We start from the raw sequence: 26,349 nt of genomic DNA on the forward strand, positions 1-26,349 counted from the left end.
TGAGCTAAGCCCGCTAGCAGCCCCTCTCCCAGCTGACCGAGGGAGATGTGTGCCGGCCCCTTGTTGGCCTGAAGGTTTTTCCCAGGGAAGTCCCCCAGCCCTGCCTTTTGTGAGCGTCCCGGGTGTCCCTGCCCCACAGGCCAGCCTCCTGACGCCGAGGCCCAGGGAGCTGTGGTTTCAAGGTGGACCTGCTTCGGCTGCCCTCAGCTGGGGCTGCAGAGGGTCCCAGACATCAGCGTGGTCCCTGTGAGCTGGCGGTTTCCTGGGTCATCCCGTCAACCTTTCCGGTAGATCCTCATATGCCGAGAACCTTGCTAAATTACAGCCTTAACGAGTGACTATTTTCTGCAATTAATGATTTTAATTACAGACCATTTAAATGGGGAAGTGTTGTAGCAACACCAGATCTAGGCAAATAATGGCTTTCCTTAAGTAACTTGAATAGCAATTTTCTGGTTTTTAGAGAGGAGGGTTTTTCAGGCATTGAAGTTTTCCTCATCATTACGTAGAACCTGGGGCTGGCGGGCAGGTGTGTTATTTTCCAGGGTTGACCTGTGGGGGGTCTGTGTGCAGTGGGAAGTAGGGTCCTTGCCAGAGCCTTGACTGGCTCTCCTGGCTATATGTCACTTGAGGTCCCGTGGGGAGACTCAGGGAAACTAATGTTTGTTGGCACAATTGACTCCAGCTTAGAGGTCCTAAGACACAGGGCTTAGGGTCTTTCTCATTGTAGAACTGGAAATTCCTGCTGTGGCTATAGAGGTTAACAGAGATAGGATTTGACCCTGGCAGGCTTGGTCTGTGTCCCAGTGGTATGTCTACCTCCAAAAAGTATGTTTTCTTAGGATACATTAACAGGAGCACTATTGCCAGGATGAGGGAGGGGGATGTCCTGTCTGATTCTGAGCTCTTCTGGCTCTGCCCAAAGACTGACATTGATTTAAAGGACTTCGGGCAGACTGGAGCACGTTCATATCAGAGTGATTAGGAGCAGGAGAGGGGACTAAGCTTTTCTATGCATTTGTTCAGAGTATGTACACGGAGGGCCCACTGTCTGCCAGGCACTAGATCTAGGAACTGACAAGACTGTGCTGAATGAGACAGAGAAACACCCACAGGGCCTGCATTCGAGAGGGATTGATAGACAGTGTCCTGTTGTGGTCGCCACAGAGAAAATAAAACCAGATGATAGGCTAGAGCTGATGGGGTGAGGTTGGGTAATCCTTGGTGGGTGTGGTCAGGGAGGGCCTCTCTGAGGAGGTGGCATCTGAGCAAAGACCTGACTGGTTAGAAGGAGAGAGTGTGTAGGGGAGAGCTATGAGTGCAAAGGCCCTGTGGCCATGTCAGCTGGGTGTGCTGCTGGGATGATAGAAGGCAAAAGGCAGCTGAAGCCCAGCGAGTAGAGAGGAAGGGTGTGGAGAGGGCTGGCAGGTGGACACCCAAGTCATGGCAGGGTTTATAGGACAGCGAAGGAGCTTGGATTTTATCCCCATTGTGCTGGGAATCCAAATAAGGAAGAAGTATTATCCAATTTCCACCCTGAATCAAAATATAAGACATCTGGTCTTTGAAAGACACTGTTAAGAAAACAAAAAGTCACAGACAGGAAGAAAATATGTGCAAATCACCTATTCGGTGAAGGACTCGTGTCCAGGAAATGTTAAAAAAAAAACCCACAAAAAACCCTCACCACTTAATAATGAAGGGGAAAATCCACTGTAAGACCAGTGAAGCATTTTAGCACTTTACTGAGGATATGGGGACGCTCAACGTGATTATAATTACGGAATTGCAAACGAAAACCACAGTGCAACCCCACCACACACCCACTAGAACGATCAAAACAGAAGCAAAGAGCCGGCCCTGCCGAGCTCCATCCAGGGTGCGGAGGGGAGCTGGGACTCTACACACTGCTGGCGGGAGCCTGGAGTGTGGGGCCAGCAGGCAAAGCAGTTCGAGGGTTCCTATCAAGTTAAACATACACTTGCCATTTGACTAAGCAGTCCTCCTGCTCCGGAGGACTGGAGAAGAAGAAACACACTCACACCAAAATCTCCATCCCCAACTAGAAGCCTGTTAACTGTCCCTTACCTGGGAACGGACAGATAGGTGTGATACATTCCTGCCGTGGGGCAGTCCTTGGCAATAAAAAGCAACCACTGGTAAACACGCAGCCACTTGGATGAACCTGTGAGTGCCAAAAGAATGAAGCCAGATTTGAAAGTTTCCATGCTACAGGGCTCTATTTACCTGGTGTACCAGAACAAGGCGAGACTATTGGAACAGAAAACACCAATGATTGCCAGGTGCTGATGGGGGTGGAGATGGGGAGAATCAGCAAGGTCTGCGCGTACACGCATGCAGGCACACGCGCGTGCACACACACCCACGCACACAGGTTTGCCCAGGGAGCTCAGTCAGCCTGCTAGGCTGTGAGGGTCCAGCCTGACCCTAGAGAATTTTGGGGGGACCATTCACCGGGAGACGATGCAGGCAGATTGCTGTGGTAGTGTGGGGACAGCTGTCTTCAAGCATTTTAAGCTCTGTGTGCTTGCTTCCCGAGGCCCCAAGACTTGCGGCAGTGGGCAAACCCTCAGGGCGTGCATAGGCATTGCTCTCTGGGCTTAGCTCAAGCAGGACAGGGAATGGGGTTGTCGCCACACAGGGTGGCTTTTGGTACCAAGAGCAGGCAGTGGTGTTCCAGAATGTTTTCTTAAACACCAGTGGTGTTTCCGGTGTTGGAGAATCTAGGGCCCCTTTCTTGAGGTGGTGACACTCTGCCTTCTGCCTCCTCCTGGTCCCTACTGTGTTCTCCTCTGGCAGCCTGACTTTCTGGGCTCGTCTCTACCAGGAGAAAGGTGCCCAGGCTGCCGTGGCTTCCGTCATTTCTGCTGCGACAGACTCACCTGGATATTTCAGCAGAGGGGACTGGTGTGGGGATTTGGTGACGCAAGCAGCCACATGGAACACCCCGGCCGACCCGGAAATAGTGACTGCCGCAAAGAGGCAGCAAGCTGGTGTCGGGTTCTAGATGCCTAAAGAGGGAATCTGATGGCTGAGTTCCGATGGTTGATGGTCGGCAGTCCGGCCCTGCTCCACTGACCTATGGCCCAGGTCGGGGAAGGGAGCCCAGGGGGTAGACACCGCAAACCCCCACTGGGCGGGTGAGCTTGGTGTTTGCAGCTGGTTTCCTCCCTTACCAGCTCGAGGCCAGAGTTTTCATATCTATAAAATGGGATTATTAGCAGTACCTGCCTATAGTTGGGTTTCGGGAGCCCTTGGCGTGGTGACTGGGCCATAGGTAAACCCAGGCCCGCAGTACTGGCATTACTGGGACCGTGGTTATTAGCACATGATTAGCATGAGGTCTGATGGCTTTGCAGGGCCCCCCTCCACTAGTGCTTTACTGTGATTTCGTGATTTCTGGCTTGAGTGTGAACACAGTGAGATGCTGAGTCCCTCCATCTGGGGCGCCCAGCCACATGGGCATGGGACACCCACACTGGGGCTCAGGGAGGAGCTGGGTGTGCAGAGAGGTGAGGAGAGGTGGGAAGGCCGCAGAGGCCAGGGCTTCAAGACTCCTTCTTACCTTTGGCTGCCTCTGGCCCCGGGTTTTCCTCTGCACCGTTTCTCTCGGCCTTGCCCATGGCTCAGTGGAGGGCAGTATGCCGATTTGGTGGGAGGCCTGTGAGACAACCCTGTAAACCACAGACCCCGAAAATGTCAGGGCTGTTGGCCTTGCGTTTCCAGCCTCGGGCCTCAGCAGATGAAGGCCTGGGGCCCTGTGGGCCCCTTGCCAGGGGTTAGCTGACCTGAGGGAAGGGGCCGCTGGCTCAGCTGCCCAACCCAGCTGTCTCAGAATCCCTGTGGACACCTCTCTGCCACAGACACCGGGCAGGATGGCACGTCCTTCTGTCCTTCCTGAGGCTCACAGTGTCCCGTTCTTGGTTGTCGCTGAGGGAATGCATGCAGGGCTGGCCTCTGACAGGATGGACAAGCTCCCCCATGAAGGTGGACAGCAAGTAGTCCGAACAGTCACCTGCCCTGGGCGGTTCCCTACTGGGGACCACGCTCCGACCTGAGCATTTTGCACGGGTTGTCTCAGCCCAACCCCCTGAAGTAGGTCCTCTCATGCTCATTTACAGGTACGGAAACCGAGACTCCAGGAGCTTAAGTGGTGTGTCCAGGGGTCACGAGCGAAAGGCAGAGCCACCTGCATTGCCAAATTGTCTCTGCCACTGAGGCGAACAGAAACCCTCCAAAGTTGAAATGAATTGCCATTTATATGAGCTAATAGATTTAAATGAGGCCTGCAGTGCTGAACTATAAAAAGCCTTCATGTCAGGGGACCCAGAAACTATTTTAGTAGTTGGGCCAAGCAGGTACCACAAGTGGCAGGAACAGGGGAGGCAAAAGAGCCTGCTCGCGGGTGGGCCCAGGCGGAAGCGTGCTGGGGCCTGAGCTGCGGTGCCAAGCCCGAGCCCAGTGTTTGCTAGGCTGGAGCTCGGGGCCGGAGCCTGCAAACCTTGTGACGAGCAAGGGGGTGAGTTCAGCTCAGGCGAGGCTTGGGCAGAGGACAGGCTAGGTCTGGGCATGGAGTCAGGGGCCTCAGAAGACCACAAGCTTCCTGGTGTTGCCACTTGCCCCTGTGACGGCAGCCTCGCTGGGTGCTGTCGCAGGAATCCTCGAGTCTGAGGACGTGTCTCTCCGATGGGGGACATTCTGGCATTCCTCGGAGTTCTGGGAGAGGGCTGGGCTGGGCTGGGGGCAGCGGTGGGTCGGCCCTGTGCCCTGGAATTTAGACTCCCTTATTGACAAAGTGAGGGGCCGCGGGAAGTGCTTCCCGAGCTGGGCCTGCAGCGGCAAAGCGGCCAGCCCTGCGTTGAGCGGGTGCATTTAAAGGATTAGCTCACGCTGTTTGCTTGTGTGTGCCTAATCATGCCGCTTCCAGCTAAATGATTACAATTGATTAAAAGCAGAGCTAGGTGTTCTAACAAGCAACCTGGAGCCCTTCCAGTGGGGTGAGCTGGACCCTGCCAGGCTGAATCCTGGTACCCAACCAGGGGGAGGTGTCTGTGAGCCAGGAGTGTGGCCCGAGCTCCATGGGGACCCCTCCTTCTGAGCTCTTAAGAACATTTGGATTGACCCTTCCCCTCGTTCCATTTTCATTTAAGAATATTTACTGACTACCTATTATAGGTGGGCGCCATCGCCGGGGCCCCAGGCTCAACTGTGAACAGGTCGACATGGTCCCTGTTCTCACCCAGCTGTCATTCTTTGCGAGGTATGAGCGTAAGTCAGTAAATACATGAACTAGGTCACTTCAGACTGTAGAATTTTGAGGACAGTAAAACACTGTTTGGTGATGGAAAATGTGTGTGTGTGAGAGAGAGAGAGAGTGTGTGTGTGTGTGTGTGTGTGTGTGTGTGTGTGTCACGGCAAGGGTGAGGGGATGTTGAGGATGAAAAATTGGGTTGGGTAGTCAAGGAAGGCTAGTATTTCAACAGAGCCCTGAAGGTTGAGAAGGAGCCCGTGTCGGGAAGAACTCGGGGCTCTTCTGGGAACCTTCTGGGGAGGAGACAGCCAATACAGAGACACAGAGACATGGAAGGATTTGGGGTGTCCAAGGTCCAGAGAAAAGGACAGTGGGGCTGGCGGGGGGCAAGCACCGTCTTGCTTCATTGATCGGGTCGATTTGGTGAGGTGGGTGCTTCCTGGCTGCTCTGTTCTTGCTGATCCCTCTGCCCCAAAGCCCTTCCTTTCTTCTCCTGCTTCAGGGCTCAGCTCAAGTGGTCCCTTCTTCGAGAAGCTCTCCCGGATTTTCCCTCCTTTGGTTTCTCTAGCCCTGGGCTTAACCCCTCGATCCCTTTGCCAGTGCAGATTGTAATAACTGTGTCTACACCTGACTTCCCACCCAAATATGCATTTGGGGCCAGTGAAGCCCCCTTCTGCCATCCATCCAACTATCCCCACATGTTTTACCACATGTCTTGAGCTTCTAGAAAGGAGGAAAATAAGGAAAGGAACACAACCAGGAAGGGAGACAAAGAGGGAGGGTTGCAGATTCTAGGGGCCCCATTTTTAAGTTCCTCGTCCTTAGAAGATGGGTAACCAAGGAGCCAGTTTCCTTGCCTGCGCGCTCCTGCCGTCAGATCCAGCCAGATAATTATAACTAATAATAATTAAAAATTAAAAGTGCTCTAGGCACATACTTAGCATTTGACTCTTTGGCTGAGTTTTCCATGAGTGGGAGCCTCTCCCTCCATTCCACTTTAAAGACAGCCCTGTCCCTGCTACCCCACTGCTGCCAGGAGAGCTGGGCTGGGTTGGGCCAGGCCCGGCCTGGGGAAGTGACAGGGAGGTGTCTGATGACACCCAGCCATGGTTCCAGGGACTGAGAACCTGTTGCTTCCTTGAAGTTGCCCCCAGTCTGTTCCATTCTTTTCCATCTCAGACATCAGATGATTATTTCCATTCCATGATTTCCATCTTAGACATTCCCATCTTAGACAGAGATCCTTCTGTGGCCTCAGTTTCCTTGTCTGTAAAATGGGTTGAGACCCACTGCCTCAGGGGGGTGTGAGGGTGGAGAGCCTGTGTGTGAAAAGCGCTTAGCATCTAAGGCTTCCTGTGGGTAACCCATGGCCCATTCCAGGCTAGGATGGCTTTGTAGAAGGACACCAGCACCTTTCACAGACCAGATTCTAGTCCGTGTGATGGACGACACAGCGTGGCGGTGCCCAGCCCGCTCTGTGGACCAGCAGCAGACTTGCTCAGTGACCTTGAGCAAGTCACTGATGTTCAATGGGCCCTGGTAAATGGGGGGTCATGACAGCCCCTTCCTGAGGGTATCGGGGAGACCAAAGGCAGTGATCCCCAAAGAGCCTCCAGCTCCAGGTGGAGGTTCAGTCAGGCCCAGCCACTTATCGTCAATGTCACAACTGTGGTGCCCGTGGTTCACACCTTTGCTCACTCACTCATTCAGTCCGCTGGGCGTGGATGTGCTCTGGGGAGCCCATGGGTGTTCACTGAGCACCGTCTCTGTGCAGAGGTGTGCAGGTGCTGGGGACGCACGGAGGCCCAAATCCCTCAAATGTTCCAGGGAGAGGGATGGTAAGCCGGTGAGAACACACGGAATGAATGCTTTTTGTATGTTTGTGACATAACACGGTGTAATGTAGCGCGTGTCCCCCAGCTGTGTCCTATATCACACATAGTCTGCCGGAAACCTGCATGACCGTGCGACCTCACAGGAGGCCTGGGGGAACCAGGCCTCCCCTCCTCCTCGCTGTGTCCCCAGATGCCATCTAGCTGGGTCTCTCCATCTGGGGGGCACGGCCATCCCCGCTCACCCTGAAGTGTATCACCAATGTCTTCGTCTCGTACCTCTGTGACCACTGGGTGGCTGAGTCGGCCGAGGGGCCATGTGTGGCTGTTTTGGGTTTGCATCTGGAGGAGACTGAGGAGTGGTCATACAGGGCCCCTCGTCGTCCTGAGCCCAGGGCCTGGGCCTGGGCCACTCACCCCAACACAGTAAAAATGAGACAGCATGTCCTGAGTGCTTACTGGGAGGCTGACTGCCTCCTTCACGTGTGTAGTGTTTGGAGACCTCATGCTGACCCCACAGGCGTGGCCTGAGATCTCCATGTCACAGCTGGGTAAACTGAGGCTCCCCAGGGTCACACAGCTGCTAGAGCTGCAGAGGTGTGAACAAGGCGGCCTGACACGAAGCCTGTGTTCCTTTTTTTTTTTTTTTAAGAGATTTTATTTATTTATTTGACAGAGATCTCAAGCAGGCAGAGAGGCAGGCAGAGAGTGGAGGGAAGCAAGCTCCCCACCGAGCAGAGAGCTTGATGTGGGGCTCAATCCCAGGACCTGAGATCATGACCTGAGTCGAAGGCAGAGGCTTAACCCACTGAGCCACCCAGGCGTCCCTAAGTCTGTTTTCTTAGCCCCGAGGCCCGAGGCAGTGGGACTCTCAATCCCTTAGGAGCCAAGGTCATGCCTCGGGTGCTGGGGGCCGGGTGCTGGGGGCAAGCAGGTCTTCCCTCCCAGGACAGTGACACAGCTTCAGGTCATGGGACTGTCCCACTCTGGGCAGGCAGGGCAAGCAGTGGCTACTATGGTCACCACAAGAGGAGGAAGGGAGGAACAGGCCCTGGAGGAGCCTCTGCCTGAATGTGCCCAGATGCCCTCACGAGGCCCAGGGCTCTGTCCGCTTGAGCAATGAAGTGTGTGGAGGCCCAGGTGGGGACTGGGGGGGCTCCCCCCACGGCCCAGCTCCGGGCAGAGATGGCACTTGGAATCAGCCTCGGGCTGCCTGTCTGCCCATCAGAGCCTGTCATTCATGCCCTGGGGCGGGGGGCCAACCGACTTAAGAGGGGCACCATGCCATTGCGACAGATGGGCACGGGGGAGCTGCCAGGAGCCTCCAGCCAGCGGCCATTGTGTGTGCCGGGAGCCCAGCCCCTTGCGGGCACCATCCCAGCCCAGACCAAATGCCTTCAGTTTCTTGGAAACAATAATACTACATAATCAATGGGTGCCGGGTCGGCCCAAGGCTCCCAGGGGCTGACACTGTGCAAAGCCCTGCCTCCACCCCCCCAACCCCCACCGCCCTAGACAAAGAGGCAGCTGGATGGACAGGAAAGACACACACAGGCCTTGGGGGCTGGTGGGGACGAATTTCAGAGTTGCTTCTTGCTGTCACTGTGACCTTGGGCATGTGACCTCCCTTCTGAGACCATCGCCTCCTGGCTCTTGGGCCAGTGCTGTCTCTCCCAGAGGCTCCCCGTGGGGGCGCCACATTGTGTTGGTGAAACATGAACATAGTGCCCAGCCCATGGGGGAGGCGCACAGTAGCACTAGGGTAGAGTTGATGTGATGTGGCTGTCCCACTGTCACAGGCGGGAGACTTACTCTCACTCCATGCCACACAGCTAGTAAGAGGGGATCTCACCCCAGCATGGGGAGAACAGTAACAGAAACAAACCCCCAGGCACCGTGGGGGGCCCTCAGCATCGATTATCCTGATTCATCCTCAGGATAATCCTGTGAAACCCATGCCGTCATTCTCCCCATTTTGCAGAGGGGGAGCCTGAGGCACAGCTGGGCAGTGGCAGAGGTGGGACTCGAACCCGGACAGCCTGGTTGGCTGCAGAGCCCGAGCGCTGAACCATACTGCTAATGGTGTGGGCAGGCTTTTTCTGTCGGTGAGCCCATTCACGGGAAGCACGAGGCCTGCTTTGTCTCTTGATGCAGCCGTCTGCCTCCCCAACTTGTTGGGAGTGAGGCTGGCTGCTTCCCACAAGGGTGCAGGGTCTGGCATGGCTGCGGGGCCAGGGGGCGGGGGGGGGGGGTGGGCAGTGCTTCTCCCCTGCCAGCTGAGAGATGAGACCTGGGCGCTCTTGGCGGAAGCCTGCATTGCACTCTTTGGTCGAGCAGGAACAATTACTAATGACATTTAGAAAGAAATTAATGATGAGAAATGCAAGTTGGCATTTCAGGAGCACCAGTCAGCAGCCGTGCGTCCGCACTCACAGGAGAGGCGAGGGGTGGGGGCCGGGCACGGGGGGGAGAGGGAGGAGATGGCAGAAATTAATTTTGCTGTGTCAATAATGAACATGGCCCCACTCGCTCTGCTGCTGGAGTTCAGACAAAATCAAACACGGGGGGCTGGGGCTGGTGCAGCGTTGCAATGAGATTCCCTGTGTACCAGGATCTGGGCAGAGGCGGGTGACAGGTTTGGTTTGGTGACACCAGGAGGTGGAGGGGTGGGCAGGGGACAGCCAGAGGGGAGGAAGCAGCCTGAAGACTGGGCCATTTGGGTACAGATCCAAGTACCACCTCTCACCAGTCGCAGGATGTATCAAGCTGCTTCTCTTTTCTTGACTCAGTTGCTTCGTCAGTAAAATGGGGACAATGGGGAGAGGTGAAGAGATGTAGGAAGAACCACTGGCCCAGTGTGAGCACTGAGTAGGAGCTCAGTATATTGTTAGGTGTTTCCACGTTGCCCTGATACACAGCTCCTCATTGTAACATCTCGTGAACAGGAATAGCTCACGTGAGTTACAGTTTAACTGGTCATTTCTTTTGTTCCCCCTCATACATCAAATGTGGGAGCTTCTTATATTCTTTGGGTCTGGGATAAAATATGGCATCGATAGAAGGTATGGGAGAAGGTGAGGGGGACATAAGATGCTGAAATTGTCTGGGGCAGGGACTGGGGCTCCCAGGGGGTGCTGGAGGCGTGTGGTGACTCCTTCCGGAGGGTCAGGTGCTCCAGAGTGATGGAGAAGGCGCCCTTGCCAGTCTCCTCTCATGTCGCGGGGAGGAGAGACACACAAGGAAAAGTTATTATCATAGTAACAATGAACATTTTTGCCACGTGGAGGGTGAAAATTTACACCCTGTGTGACCAGGGATATTGGACTCTTTAAATGGTGATCTGTGTTTCAAAATGGAGATTTCGTATAATTATAGGGGCTAACATATAGTGCTTATTTTTTTTAAGATTTATTTATTTGTTTATTTATTTGACAGAGAGAGAGAGAGAGATCACAAGTAGAGATCACAAGTAGGCAGAGAGGCAGGCAGAGAGGAGGAAGCAGGCTTCCCGCTGAGCAGAGATCCTGACTCAGGGCTCGATCCCAGAACCCTGGGATCATGACCTGAGCCAAAGGCAGAGGCTTTAGCCCACTGAGCCACCCAGTCGCCCCACATATAGTGCTTATTGAGCATCAGACAGTGTTCTTAGCACTTTTAAACATTCAAGATATTCATTCTCATAATGCCTCTATTATAAATGTAAGGAAACTGAGGCACAGGGAGTCTAACTATATCCCTAGACCACAGAGCTGGTCAGTGCTGGACCCAGGCACCCGGCACCAGATTCCGTCCTCTTGACCACCACACGAACTGGCTGGAGTTCTTGATTTTTTGGCAAATCAGACCTAGAAATCCCTGGACCATACTTCTGTGAGGCAGCCGTCCGTTGCCCCCTTTAGACACAAGGATGTGCTCCCCAGTTCAGCACAACCCCAGCTGGTCTGCTCCGCCTGGTTCCTTACCCACCTGGGCTCTGAGTCTCAGGCCTCTCCTGCAACATGTCACAGTTTGCAAAGACTATCGTGTTGGTGCCTCAACAACTTGGAACCACTTGAAGTGCCCTTTACTCTCACCATTTTGCAGACCAGAAAGCTGAGGCTGGGAAAAGACGATGAAGTAGGACGCTTGCAGGGAGGAGAGGGCCCCGGGGGAAAATGGGGAGTCTTTTCCACCCATAGTTTGTGTGACTGAGCAGGGGAGGCAAGTGTGGCTCAACGGCTGGTCCCCCCACCTCCATGCACCCACCCATTCTGAAGCCAGACCTGGATGTCCAGTCCAACAGCTGCATCCCTGACCCGGGACACTGCCTTAGTCTCCCTCCTCCTTCCTTCTGAAGGTGCCACGTTGAAAGTGTGGGCTTTCGAGTAGACAGTGATGGCAGAACCTCATGGTTGGTATTCATTAGGTCAGTATTAAACATCAGTATGTCATTGTACATGTTGTGAAAACCTTTACATGTGTTGCCTAATTTGGGGCTCCTGACAAGACTCTGAGGTAGGCATTATTCACCCCACTTTTCTCAAGGAAACAGGAGCTTAGAGAAGCGAAGTGACTTATCCTAGGGTTACAGATACAGTAAGTGACTAAAGTAGGATTTGGACTTCAAAGCCCATTGTCTTTCCACCAGTCTATCTACCTTCCTACCTGCTTGTATATTCACGCTCTCCTTTCTCCTACTAGTCATCCATCTGCTACACATCTACTCATCTATCCCTTCGTCCGTCTTTCCATCCACCTGTCATCTACCCATCCATCCATCACCTACTCATCCATCCATCATCTACCCATCCATCCATCACATCCATCCATTCAGCCGGCCAGACAGCGAGCTACATATCCATTAGTATCGAGTACCAAGAAAGTGCCAGGAACTATACTGTTCTCATGACCCCTTCCTCATATACTCTTAATTCCACGCTTACCTGCTACCCACATCTCCCTCCACCTTAAAACTGCACATGAGTACACACACACACACACACACACACACACACACACACACACACACTTCCAGGGAATGGAGAAGGATGGGACAGACTGGGGATATAGATGATCTAGATGATTCTTGATTTGCCTCCCGGAAGCCAGCGAGCTCTGCCTGGTGGTGGGAGGGAAGGTATGGAGAGCAGACCCATGTGGTCCTGGTGGGGCAGATGTGTGGGCAGTGAGGAGGCCCCACAGTCTGGAAGCGGAGCGCAGACGAGAAGGGCAGACGAGACATGGCGGGCTGGGCCCCCGTGTTCTTCGGCCCCCTCGGTGGGCCCAGCCCCTGAGGAGTGGGCAGCCCCTGCATTCTGTGAGCCAGGGATCACATTTGCCCCTTGCTTGGTGCCAGGCTGGACTTCTTCGAGCGGGCAAAGGTATACACCCACGTGTTTCCACAAGAACCATCGCAATCATTAAATATAATCGGTCTCAGCTGCAGTTTTGATCGCTGGGGCATGCACACAATTCATCATTGCAAATTAGGTCCACCTTCAGAACTGACGGCCACACAGTCTGGGGGGTCCGTCAGTGAGGGGAGCTGGGCCATGTGGGCTCTGGAAAGCCATTTTTGGGGGTGGTGATGGGCCATGTTTTCTGAGGGGACCCTCAGAATACCTGCCAGAACAGCTTTCCATCCCCAGCGGTTAATTTTCTAGAAATTTCGATGATGCAGGGAAGTTTCCCTTGTAGCAAAAATTTAGAGGAAAGTAGAAATGGATATGATCAAAGTCCTAAAATATCATTTATAAAACCTAAAAGCACTGGGTTAGTTTAGGGACCCGAACATATGTGTTCTGTATAATTAGTGACCGTGTGACCTAGATTTTCCAGGACAGCTTTGATTTTCAAGTAGTCTGTCGCAGCTATTGGCTATTTGTCCTGATTTTTGGCTTGTGAAATACGACGACTATATGTAGAGCTGGATTTTCTCATCCAATTTTAATGAATAAAAATTTCAAGTTGCAAAGGCCTGGAAAGATTTCAGTACCATTTAAGGGAACAATTGTCTCCCCCCGCTTTTTTTTTTTCCAACATGGCAAAATATTTAATGCCCTTAGGTGTGCCTCATGCTCACCTTCCCATCTTCCCAAGCACGGGGCAGCACAGTATGAAAGCTGTCGGAGCTCCAGTCCTCGTGAGATGATTTCGGGGGAGGCCTCAGACCCCTGTGCTCAGGGGCAAGAGCCCCACTGTGCAGTCTTCTGAGGCCCTCCGTCCTAATGCAGCCGGGCCCTGGAAGCCGTGCATTGACCACTACATGGACTCAGTGACTACAGGGGAAGCCTGGTACAGCACGGAGGCAGAAAAGGCAACCACTTCCAGCCAGCTTGGCAGGCGATGTGTCCCCTAGATGCTGCCATAGCTTCCAGCCCTCTCCGTCCAGCCGAGGCCCCCACAGGCTGCGTCTCACTACTACGGTCTGTACAACTTCCGACTTCCAAGCCTCCAGCCAGAGCTGTGGGGGAAACACTGAGGATCGGCCCTGGGCACCTTGGCTGTCTCTTTAGAGTGTGACCTCTCTCCTGCCCACCTGCCCACCAAGCCTGTAGGATCCCAGTCAGTTTTGTTTTTTTTTAATTGTGGTAAAACACACAGAAGGAAAAATTTGCAATCGAAAGCATTTCAAGCAAACACGTCAGTGGCTCTAAGTCCATTTGCACCCTTAGGCAGCTGTCCCCACCATCCAGGAAAGTGTTGTGCAGAACTGCGACTCTGTCCCCACTGAACACTTAACTCCCCCTTCCCCTCAGCTCCTGGAAACCACCAGTCTACTTTCTGTCTCTCTGGATTTGACTACTCTAGGAACCTCACAGAAGTGGAATTATACAGTATTAGTCCTTCTGTGACTGGCTCGGTGCACTTAGCATAATGTCTTCAAAGGATCTCCCGGCTTTTAAGAAAAAAGCGTAACCTGCCCTGGGCAGGGCGGGGCAAGGGACGCGGAGGAGGGGGCAGCTCTGTTTCTTCTTCTCTCCCTGACCCTGTCAGGGGAGGCTTTGCTTCGCCACCGTTGCTTGCTGGCTGTTATCTCAGAAATGCTCGCGGCGTTTGCAAGCGCAGGCTCTGAGCCGACGTGCGGGCATCGGCAGAGAACTGAGAGATGGGGTCTCTGCCTGCCGCGCACAGCCTGCCTGGCGAGGGCATTACCACGGCCGGGAGACATAGCCGGGACCTTGCAGGTGGAGGAAATTGCTAGGACAGCCGTGCAGATGGGGAGCTGCGCCGTGATGGGGGGCCCCTTGTTGAGTAAGTGGGAAGGCCTTTCTGAGGGGATGGAGATCAGATGGGGGGGCATGCCGGGCAGCAAGAATGTCCACGAGAGGCTGAGGAAGTGTCTGGAGCATGTGGGGAGCTGGAAGAAGGAGGTCTGGGGAGCTCTGGCAGGGCTGTGGCCTTGGTCCAGGGTTCTGGGTGTGGTGGGGACCCTCTAGGGGATTGAATAGAACTCCCCCCCATCCCTGCCCCTTGAGGAGAGAACCAGGCTTTGCCTCTCAGGGGAATTTAGTTTCTCAGCTCCCACAACCAGGGAGAGGGAGCCCTGGAGGGAACCCGTGTCATGGGCAGTTGGGGGTTTCTGGAGGGGTCCTGGTGACGGTGTGAGTGCGGACAGGCCCGCTGCACACCGATGAGAGAGACAACGCCAAAAATAACAACCAACCCTGAACCACTTTGTAGCACGTTGTCAGTATAAGGTCTGTGTGTGTTGTCTGTGAGTGTGTGTGTGTACAGTTATGCATCTGGGTTTGTGGGGTATCCGTTAGTGTGTGTGAACATGTGATTGTGGGGTATCCATGAGCGAGGGAGTCTGTACCTGGGATATCCACGAGTGTGTGCGTGTGTGTGCATTGTATACGTGTGTGTGATTGCGAGTTATCCGTGAGTGTGTGCATGTGTGTACATGTGGTCGTGGGCTATCTGTGAGGGAGTGAGTGTGTGTGACTGTGTGTGTGCAAGTGTGGGAAGTAAGAGGGGCTTCTGTGTACCATGTGGCATTCACAAGCTCCCCAAGGGGCAGTCCCCCCGCAATGGCTGAGATATGGCCTGTGGGTGAAGGGTGGGAGGCTTCCTCAGTTCTTTGGGAGAAAGGAAGGCATGAGGGGATAATTATCTAGACCCTTCAGTGGGCAGGGAGGCACTTGGCCTGGCCTCTCGGCGTGCTTGAGGGAGGGCTCCCTGGTCCCTCTCTGAGCTCACCATTTTGAGGGCTCCTGTGTGGCTCTGGGGAGGGAGAGTTCCCTGGCTCGCTCACACCTGGCTCACCGGGGAGCATTCAGCTGCGTGCCGGGGACCCACCCAGGACATGCTGGGCAGGGTGGCCTCAACTTCATCGTCTACTCTCCTTCCTCTTCTTCAGAATGTAACCGTGCAAGACCCTCAGACCTATCCCTGGGGTGAGGACCCGACACGGTGGTCTGTGTGATGACTGCCCCTACCTCCAACGCCTGCGATGGGTGTTAGCCTGGTCGCTGTGCTGGGAGGTGTTTGGGGCATCTTGCGGGCCTCACAAAATACCAGAGGCCATAAGCTGGCAGCCTTTGGGCAGACTCAACCTGCAAACATTTGTTGATTGGTCTGCATTGTGCTTTAAACATCGAGACATTATATATTTTTGTTTTAAAGAAGGAGGGGATGGGGCAGAGGGAGAGAGAGAACCTCAAGCTGACTCCAGGCTCAGCGCGGAGCCCAACTCAGGCCTTGATCCCGTGACCCTGAGACCGTGATCTGAGCCAAAATCAAGAGTCGGACATTTCACCAACTGAGCCACCCAGGAGATACATCTGTCTATCTATCTATTTTTAGATAGATGGATAGATATAAAAATATATATTTGTATATAATATTTATAATTTATAAATTATATATTTATAAATATAAATTATTTATAATTAATATATATATTTATAAAATATAAAAATAAATTTAAAAATCTATTTTAATCTAGTTTTCTAGACTGGATATGAGGACGCCTGCCCCTTTCCAACAAGGCTTGGGTTCGCGGGATGACACAGTCCCCACCACGCCTTACTGCCTTGCCACCAGCCTGGGCCACACTGGCTTGCAGGGCGGACGGACAGCGCGGCCCCCTGAGGGGGAGGCCTCTGTCAGGACTGGCCGCACACCGTCGGAGGAGCCCTGCCCACCGAGCCCTGTCACCTGCTCTTTTTCCATACGGCTGCCTTTGCTGTGAGCTTAGTGTCTCCACGATGGGATGCCTCAGTCTTCCCAGACTGTTCTGTGTGTGGTCTTTGATTCACAGGTGCGCTGTGGAGGGGAAAGACCCCTCTCTGGCCCAGGGGCCATTTCAGTGGATCTCGGGATGTCGGGTTGATCTCTCCTCAGGCTCCGAGGTGGTGCACGCCCTGGATTCCTGCCCCGCTGCCTCAGGCTGCAATCATATCTTTAAGGGGTCTGACTCGGGCTCTTTGAGGCCATACCGGAATTCATATTTGAGATGAACTATACCCCAGGGGCCTGGTTCTGAGCAGGCGCTTGGCTGATGTGGTTGGAATGGACCTTCCAGTGACACAGGAGGTGTCTCCACCGGGAAGGAACTGAGAACCCGAGACCGGGGCTTACGGTCACCTCGCACACCACGGCCAGAATCCTTGAGTCCCAAGTGTGCTAGGCACCCAGACCTAGAGGGGCCTGGCCACTGGGGACCCCTGCCTCCCTTTGAAGAAATGGCAAGGGTGGCAGCAAATTAATGCAGGACTCGGTGACGGTCAGGGTGCCTCTGTTGCCCAGGTGGGGCAAAGCTCTCAGCGGCCACAAAATTCCCACTCTCTTTCATGTGGCCGCTACCTGAGGTCGCCCGTTTGCTGGCCTGTGATGCTGTCCACCCAGAAAGCGACCGGGCACATTTGTATTCGGAAGTGTGCCCCCGCCCCGGGGGGGTCCACTGTCCCTCCAGACGGGTAGTATTCATTTCCCTTTCTTGTTCGGTGACTCCGAATAGGAGCCTGTTTATGGCCTGGGCTCCCACTGGAAGGCTGCAGGTTCCCTCCTTATTATCAATTCTCGGGTGGCTTTTATTTCCAAAGCACAGCCGTACAAAACCGGCCCCTTTGGGAATTCTTTGGGCTTTTTTTTTTTTTTTTTCCCCACGACAACTTTTCTCTCAATTTCCCTCGAAGGAAGATGTTTTTGCATTCATGGAACAGGTCGTTTGGCCAGGCCACCTGCTGGGGTCTTTTGTGTCCTGGGTGCCGCAGGGCACTGGCGAGAGAGGTGTTGGAGAGGGGCCCCAGAAACCCAGTGGTCATCCCCTCTGGAGACACCTCCGTCAGAGGCAGTCTGGGTCCTCCATGTGCCCCCAGGGGACTCCAAGTGTCCTGAGTCTGCTCCTGCTCTCGGTTCTGCAAGAAAGCAGCGAATCCCCCCAAAGCCAACCCTGGAAGTTGGAATCTCCCTGCAGGCCAGGAGATCCGGATGAATGGAGGCTCTCACCCGAGAGACAGACTTTCCCGGCTAAGCGGGTGCGACGCTCACTTCCCGCTGCTCGAGAGTGGCAGACGACAGCCTGTCTCGCTGTCTGGGAGACAGGACTGGGGAAGCCTTGCGCACATCCCAGAGCGTGGAAGGAGTTGCTTTTGACTCCGAGAACATTCCAGGGCTGTGTCCCGGGCCGGTGGGTGACTAGCATCACCCAGGACCCCGATGCCAAGGAGAGGTGTCACTCCACACGGCCCAGATTTCCATGCCGTCTGTGTCCATGCTGGCTTGCTGGAGGGGGGGGGGGGAACTGTGGGGGGGACACAGGGTGCATACACGTCATCGCCTCGGCCCCAAGGGAGTGGCTGTATCACCGGGCAGGCATTTAGAGGAAACCTTGGCCATCACTCACTCCTAATTTTAATGACGTGCATTAGCTAAATTGTGTTCTGAGTATTCATTCAGTGCTGTTTATGGCGTGCTCTTGAGTGCGCTTACCGTTTGTCAGAAGTGCAAACTAGCGAACATACGAGCCTTTAAGACAGGCCATCTGTTCGTCTTAGACCTTTGGACGATTGTCAAACGCTTCTAAAAATAAGTGCTCACTAGCAGAGAGGGGCTGCCCAGGTGATACACAGCCGAGAGGGAAGCAGGGCTGCCTGCGTCTGTACCCTCCCCAAAGGGAAATGTATAACTTGAGTGTTGGGGGCAAAAGGGAGGCGGAACTCAGGAAGGGAGCCGAGGGAGGTGGGGAGCATGAAGACCCTGCTGGTACAACTTTTTGGCTGGAGGTGTGAGCGTCTCCCCGTTCCTTGCCTTTCGTGTAACTCCACAGCTCAAATACCTTCGATGGCTCCCCGTGGCCCAGATTTAAGGGCGAGCTGCCGCGTCTCACATCACGGAGTCTCATCAATAAGGCCCCCACCTTCCTTTCCAGGCTTGTCTCCATGGCACATACCCTGTGCTTCTGCCAAGCTGAATTATTCATTGTTCCCTCAGCATATGCTGTGCTCTCCGCATTTCACAAGCAGAACGGCGCCGTGGGTAAGAGTGTGCTCTACACACAGGCTGCATGGGTGCGGACCTGGTGCAGCCGTCAGCCGCTGCAGGACCCCAACACTCTGCACTGGCCTGCCTCACTTTTCTCATCTGTAAAATGGGGATAATCATCGTACTTCACTCCTGGAGTGGTTGTGGGGTTTCGGTGAGTTGGTGTAATTAAGGGCTGAGAATAGTGCCTGGTGCACAGTGAGCACAGGAGAAATGGTAGCTCTGATCATTTTCAGTGTCATTGACACCTCCATGCCATTCGCTGTGTCGGTGGGGGGGGTTATCCTCCTTGGAGAACTTTCTCTGTGCTCATGTGCACGCACATGTGCGTACACACACACACACACACACACACACACACAGACCCTGCAGGGCACACCCTAAACCAAGCCATCCTCCACGGGCAGCTGGAAGGCCAGCTTCTTCCTTAAACACCTGCCAGTCAAAAGTCCTCTCTCCATAGTCCCTTTTTATAAAATGTCACCCTTCCTATGGCCAGGAGCGTGTACATGGCCAGGATTTTATTATTTTATTATTCTCTCCCTGTCTGATGGCCACTGCATTACACGGAGCCAGGCTCCGTGTCTGTTAAATGGTCAAACAACAGAATTGCGCTTAGCTGGGATGTGGCTGCATTTAGCCTGAGTGTCTACCTTTTCCCCTAGAAGCAGAGGGAACATCTTCCTGTGGTTAAGGCGGGTTCTTGGACGTGGTCCCTGCTCCTGGAGGCAGCTCTTTGTAAAGCCGGCCTCGCGAGAGCTGCCATGGCTGCAGCCCACCCGGGAGTGGCCTAGTGGTGGGCAGTGGGGAGAAGGGGCATTGGCCGCAGCCTCCTTCCCCACCTTGAACCAGAGGGAGGTGATGTGGGGTCAAGGTGAAGCCAGGTGGGTTCTGCAGAGGAAGACGGGTGGGACGTTCCGGGCGGTGGGGGGCTAAGTGTTCCTGCATCCTTAACTTGCCAGGGATGCAAGGGCCAAGCCCTGGGACCAGCCCTCCTCTGGTGCCCCTGGAGAGTGAGGGTCTCCCCTTGGAACTGTGAGCTCCTCTACAGAGAGGGCTGGAGCCGCGAACTTTGCGTGCCAGTGCCCACCCGGGGCCTGCCTCTGGGGACTCAGTGAACAGGCGTGGAAGGAGGAGGTGAATGCGTGGGTGAACCCATGGGTGAGTGTGTACCTCCCTTCCCCACAGAGTCTCCACGTGCCTCCCCTCCTCGCGGGATACCCGACTCTGTCCCCTGGGGGGGCAGGGAGAACAGTGCCTTGTGGGTACTGAGGCTGTGGACCGGGGCTTGTGGGGAGGCGATAACATCGGGAGCACTCCTGAGATCTCGCTGGCCCTTGGAGGAGTAGCTGGTAAAAGGCGCAGTGCTCAGAGCATCAGACCTCTGTGCAGCTCCCACTGCAAGCCCAGAACCATGTGTGGTGCCAACGGGGTCCCGGACCCAGGGAGGGGACAAACAGCCCTTCCCTCACAGAGCTCCCCGTCTGCTCAGGAAGACTCTCGGGGACACCATTTATGGAGCACTTTCTCTTGGCCAGGCCGGGAGGAGTCCATACACACTATTTCCTGAGCCCTCAGGGCCTCTGAGGAAGAAGGATCTGTGATTACCACCCCTTCCCCCAGCCCCCAGAGGGGAAGGCATTTGCTCAAGGCCCCGTGGCTGTTCAGCGGCGGAGTGGGGATTCACACCCAGGACTCCAAGCGTCCCAGCCCGCTGAGGCTTGCTGCCTCCCTGTGATCACCCCAGGCAGTGGTGACCAGTCTCAGGGCCAGGGGCGGTGCTAGGGACTTTATGGGCATTTTGTCCTTAAAGGAGCTGGAGCCCAGGAGGGGCAGCTAAGTGTGTTATCCACGAGGGGTGTGCAGTGCAGGCAGCCCCCTCTCCAGTCTGGGTCTGTGCCTCTTGGCGTGTGCAGAGAAGCCTCCTGTTGCTTCACAGGCCATACCTGCCAGGCAGACAGGTGCCAGCACCTCTGGTCTCCTCTCCTTGACACTGTGGTGGGTGGTGTCAAAGGGAGAGCAAGCAGGGTCCCGGATCAAGGGACGGCACACAGAGCCAGGACCTTGAGAAGAAAGCCCTGTAGGGGACGAGGGAGGGACTCCCTGGTGTGCACGTGGGCACGTGATGAGTCAAGGCACAGACTGGGTTGAGCCAGGGATGGTCCTGGTTTGAGTGAAGAGTGGGACCAGGCCAGAACCTCCGGCAGGCCCTTTCAAGCGTGCGGCTGTGATTCGGGAAGGAAGGTCCAGCGCCAGGCTCCCTGCTCCTTGCGTGTTTCCTCTGTGCCCAGCACACGCCTGGCTTGGGCTCTAGATCGGGGTCACGTTGCTGCTGCATGCCCAGCGACAAGCATGGTGGCTGTCACCCAGCAGGGATGCAGTGAAGGTTTGTTGAATGAATGAACGGTCATGTGAATGAATGCAGACCTGCCACAAAGGGCTCCTTGGCTTGAGCGCTCTGCTGACAACTTGCACAGAGAGAGGTCTCCACAGGACCCCTGACCTCCCCACCCCCCTGCCCATCACTAACTTGTGTCCCAGGGGCAGGTGGCCCAGCACGCCAGGACTAAGCCCCAAAACAGGTCCTAGCGGCAACCTCTCTCCACAAGAGCCGTGTGCACTCTGTTGAGTGGGTGCAGCTCAGCCACAAACCAGTGCCCACCCCCCTTTGTCCCCCCCCCTCCCTCCCCCCCCCCCGTTTTATTTTTCTCACCTGCTTCTCGGCCCACACCTGCGTCTCCCTGGCAGGCAGAGAGGCCCTTGCGGATGCCAGACCTCCCCTCTGGGCGCCTTCCAGTCCTTCCTGGCTCCCACCCCCACCCCACCCCCGGCCTTTATGGTGCTGGGAAGTGTTTATCTGCAGGGTTGGTAGTATCTTTAAAAAACGATTTTCTTCCTTCTCCGAAGGGGCTAAATATAGCACAGGCACAAATAGAGAACTAGACATTAAGCCAAATGCCCTTGTGAGAGCCGTGCGGGTGGACAGGGCTCTTGAAGACGGGTCGACGAAGCCCCCCGTCCCTCCAGCCGCAGTTCCGGGCTGCGGGTCTCCGGCTTTATTCAACTATGCTGATTGGCGGGGGCTCTGCCAGGAGCCGCTCGGCGCACAGGTGCGTGGGGTGATGGGTGAGTCCTGGTGACGGGTCCCTGCCACGCGCTCTGGCCTGTGGAGGAGCTGAGGCAGGCCCCCCACTGAACACCTGGCCTCCTCAGCGCTCCCTGCCACACGCACGCTTACTGGGTGGCACACACCCTTCTCTCTCGCTGAGCTGCCATCTGCACCACTAATCCTGCACACACGTTTGGGTGTCCGTGTGTCTTGTGTTCCCCCTGCCCTCCCCTCCCATCAGGCCCCTTGAGGGGGCGGGCCCAGCCGGAGTCCTCCCCTACCCCTCACTGTGCCCGGCCCAGAGCAGGGCATCCAGCAGGTAGTTAATAACGCAGTGCTGAATGCAGCCTCGTGCCCGGGCCCCTCGGGGCATCAAGCTTCGACATCCCCATCTGCTGTGACATCCTGGGCTTTTGTTCTTGTAGAACTTCAGGGAAGGAAGTTTTAGCCTTCTGTCTCAGAGCTCTCTTCGGGGAGGTTCTTTCTTGAGTCTAACTGAAGAGCTACCTGCTGCTCCGTGAGAAGAAAGGCCCGCTGTGGTTTCCACCAGAGAAGTGGCGTTTATTCTCCTATTTTCCTGACCAGTGGTCCTAAGCATAGGTTCCTGCCTCCTGGGTTTCTGTGCCAGCAGCCCGTGGAAGAGCCAGTGTGAACCGCGTGTTATACGGGCCCTGTTCTTGGTGTCCTGGCAAGAGGCTGTTTCATTATCCAGAGATCCCTGGATCACCCCCTGCCTTTACCCACATTGGTGGTGGTTGGTCCTTGAAGGTTTTTTGGAGATCAAATGTCATCTCTGGCCTTCTGCTGCTTGGGGAACGGTCCACACTCAGGGGCACCCAGAGCCTCTGCCGGCCGGGTCGAACCCCCTCCCAGTCTGCCATGTGACCCCTGCTGAGATCATCCCATGGGGGCCTGCCTTTGCCGGCTCATCCGAGCCTCCATACCTTTGTGCTGGGCCTTCCGCTCAGAACATCCGCTCCCCTTGCCCCACAGCCTACCCGTACACAGAGTCGTTTATTTACCCTTCCATTGATTCACTAAAAAATATTTACCGGGTGTCTATGTGGTGCCAGGAACCATCATTTGAGGACAGAAAAAGAACTGTACATGTTTATCCTCCTAACCTCCTTCCTCCCCATTCCCCCTTGCATGAAGACGGACCTGACCACACTCAGAGAGCGCCGGCCATGTGGCACTGTTAATTGACCGGCTGTTGGCAGGGTGGGAGAGTGAGACCCCCAGTCATTCCCGGGCAGCTGTGCCTGCCATGTCACCGCAGGGAATCGTGGGCCTAGCCTGGGGCCAAGCGCTGTGGGGCTGAGAAAGGAGGTGATGTCCTCCTGTCTGCCTCGCAGCAGAGGACGCTCATCTTGCACTTGGGAGGCACATAGATGTGTGGGAGGGGGGTCGGACATGCCTCGAGGGGCTGCAGGGAGGGATGGCTAGGGACGGGGAGGCCCCTTGGACTTCAGGCGTGGCTCATTGGGAGGGAGGTGAGAGGAGGTGAGAACTGACTCACCCAAGGCTTGGAAGTTAGGTGGATGCTTGGCTGCAGGGTGGGTCTGGCTCCCCACAGGCCTGGCTGCCTCTGCTCGCGCAAGTGCAGGGAGAGGTGCCTCGGCTGGAGGGTGGGTGTTCCCATGGAAACTGCCGCATCCCATCTGTGGCCTCAGACGACCTGCCTTGTGCCTCTGGGTCCATGGCACCCCCACCGAGGTGCCAGGCCACGCTGGCAGAGTTTGTCCTCATGCCCGGTGTGGAGTGTGGATGATCTGTGGACTGGGATGCCCATGAGTTGCTGGGTGCTGGGAAGCCTGCCTTCTCACCTGAGGCCCTGGCTTTCTTGGATTCTTGGATTGCCTGGTTCTGCCCCACCTGGTTCCCAGCTGGATGACCTTGAACCAGAATCCAGCCTCTCTGAGCCTCATTTCTTCATCTTCCCGTGGCCTACCTTGTAAGGCTATTGTGGGGATTGAAAGAGATGTCCCTCTAATAGCACACAGCGCATGTGCTGGCCAAGCCTCAGCTGTGGGGGCTTGTACCCAGGAGCCCAAGGAAACGGGACAGCGGTGGTTGGCTGTCTGTGCTGCAGGCATCAGCAGGCATCTGCTATGTGGGGACAGGGTGATGAGCTTGCCGCAGGGGGTGGTGACATCACCACGGAGGCGGCAGCAGTGCCCACAGTGGGAAGAAGCTGCCATCGGGGCCCTGGGCCACGGAGTGGGGGAGGCTCCTGTCTCCCCCCACCACCGCAAAGCCACGGGCATTGGGCATCCTCTGAGAGCCCAGGAGAGAGACACAGCGCCACGTCTGACCTCTGGTGGTCATGGGCAGAGCTGCAGGCTGGCAGCTCCCAGCCCCGGAGGGGTCACTGCCCCAGCTGGGGCGCCCAGGGTATTGGGGGGACGGCCAGAACACCCCGGGGACCTCACTCCTCATGACGGGAGGTTCTGTGCTGCTTCCAAGCAGGGCTCCTCTACCCTGGGTGGATTTTGCTTCCTTTGTCCAGGTGGCAGGAGGCTGGATGTTACCTGAGGCTTTGATGAGACGGGTCCAGATTTAGAACAGGGACCACTGAAAAGAAACAGAATCACTCTTGGAGGCCAAATCCCACCCCCAGCCCCAGGCCACTGGCTCATCTAAAAACAGATCAGCCTGCTCGGGCTGGCACGAGGGAAGAGATGCCGTGGGCTGTGGTGAGAGGGAAGTGCTTGGCCAGGGCGGTCCCACCTGGGCCCCGGCTGCCCGGGTGGATTCAGGAGGAACCACACTGTCCTCTGGCCGGAGCACGGTCACGTGACCGGACTGGCAGTCCGCCACCTTCAGCGCCCTCCCCGCTGGGTCACCCGTCCTCGGCCGCAGGCCCCCGCTGCCGCCCACTGCCTCCGCACGTCTGTGCCGCTCGGGTGTTTCTTGGCCGGAGAGCTGCATCGCACATCTGCTGTCTCCTCCACGAGGCTCAGAGCACCTCCCGGGAAGGACCGCGAGGGGGGTCTGGGGAGAGCCTGCAGGCGATCAGATATAATTTCCTCCTAATCATCAGAGCGAAAGGGGGACGCGAGAGGTGAGCAAGGATGTTTTTAATTCCTGCCACCCTCCCCTCCCCTCGCCCACCTCCCGGCATGTCCCCCTTGCCTTCCCAATAGCCAGTCCCCGTGATAAGACCTGAACGGTCTTCAAAAACACATTTTCTAGAGAGCCCAGGTTGGTGGCAACAGGAACCCATCCCCGAACCCCAGATCAACGTGGCGTCTTGGCAGCTCTGTCCCCCGAGCGCTTTTTCCTGGTTGCATTTTGTGTTGTAATAATCGAGATGCTTTTCTGTGGCTCCCGGCGTAAATGCACCGAGTGGGAGGGGACGGGCCTGCTCTCCATTCTTCTGCCCTCATGCGTGTCTCCTTTCTTCGCCTTTGCAGAACCACACGATGAGCCAGCACGCACAGTGAGGGACCGCTCGACAGGACACCTCTCCGCAGAAGGCTTGCCGGAGACGCCGTGGGGAGGGCCATTTGAACATTACATCCAATCAAAGTGTCATTTGCAACCCAGATGTAAAACTCTAATGATTTGGCCATGAGGCGCTGCTATTATAAGCAGCTGGAAATGAATATTAATGGGAGAGATTAAAAGTATTCCATGCTCAGTATTTTTTATTGTCCTGCTACAGCTAGTGTGCTTTTAGAGTTTCCGCCGAAGACTACATTTCTAGAGTTAGAGAAACCCGCTTTTTGAGGCTATTGTCCTTTGTTCCTTCATGTATTATATTGATAGTTTTTAAAAAAGGATTAGTGTGATTTTTTTTCCTTTGCTTCTTTTTTTTTTCTTTCTTGTTTTTCTTCCCTCCCACCCCCCCCTTCGGTTAACTACTTTTTAATTGCAATTCTAGGTAATCGTGCATCGTGATGTGATTGCTTGGCTATTGTCTGAATATTTCCTTTTAATTTTTTAATTAAAGACTAATGCTTTGATTGGATTTGCCAGTTCACCGGACAGTGATTAAAACTATGTAATGAATATAATCGGTTTCAGTGCAACTGGATGGTCTGCTTTTAAATGTGACTTAATCTGACTGCGGTTACTAGTACAGTTCAATAAAGGGAATCCATGCGATTAGCATCGGCTGCCTGGTTCTCTCCTCCCCAGCCTGGGGCTCTGTGGGGGGCTGTCGTCACCCATAGGGTGGGGACCTGTACAGGACAGGCCCAGCCTCCCTTGGGAAAGAGGACACATGGTAGCCTAACACACCCAGTCTGGATCAGGTGGGTGGTGGCCACAGAAGTCAAAACAGAAGGAACCTTTAATGATGAAATGCTCTGATCATTTCATTTGTGGATGGGGGACCCTGAAGCTCCAGGGTAAGCGGGCTTATCCATGATGATTCCTTGTTTCTCCCCTTGGGGATGGCTTTCCCACGTTCTGGATGCAGAAGGTTGAGTGGTTAACACTTACCTGGCCAGGATGTCAGGTAGGAGTTGGATTCTAGTTGTGGCTGAGGCAAGAGGATATGACAGGAACTGGGGTTAACTCCCCACCCCGTGAGGTCCAGGGCTGGGGGAGCTGCAGAGCGGAGCCAGGTGGGAGCAGTATGTTCCCAATCACGGAGATCAGTGGGACGTGGGCATGCTGAGACCTGTGGCCAGGGCCACACTCTAGTGGGGCAAACGAGG

General features: G+C 55.2%; 1 protein-coding gene across 1 annotated transcript in view; it reads left to right on the forward strand.

Moving 5' to 3' along the window:
- ZNF423 (zinc finger protein 423) overlaps positions 1 to 25,795 on the forward strand; it is a 330,711-nt gene extending 304,916 nt beyond the window's left edge. Inside the window, exon 8 of the mRNA XM_045989431.1 lies at positions 25,099 to 25,795. Coding sequence (XP_045845387.1) covers positions 25,099 to 25,128 — 30 coding nt within the window. The 3' untranslated portion in view covers positions 25,129 to 25,795. The remainder of the gene's footprint in view (positions 1 to 25,098) is intronic.
- The last annotated feature ends 554 nt before the right edge of the window (positions 25,796 to 26,349 follow it).

Source organism: Meles meles, chromosome 19 (assembly GCF_922984935.1).
Source record: "Meles meles chromosome 19, mMelMel3.1 paternal haplotype, whole genome shotgun sequence".
Lineage (NCBI taxonomy): Eukaryota > Metazoa > Chordata > Mammalia > Carnivora > Mustelidae > Meles > Meles meles.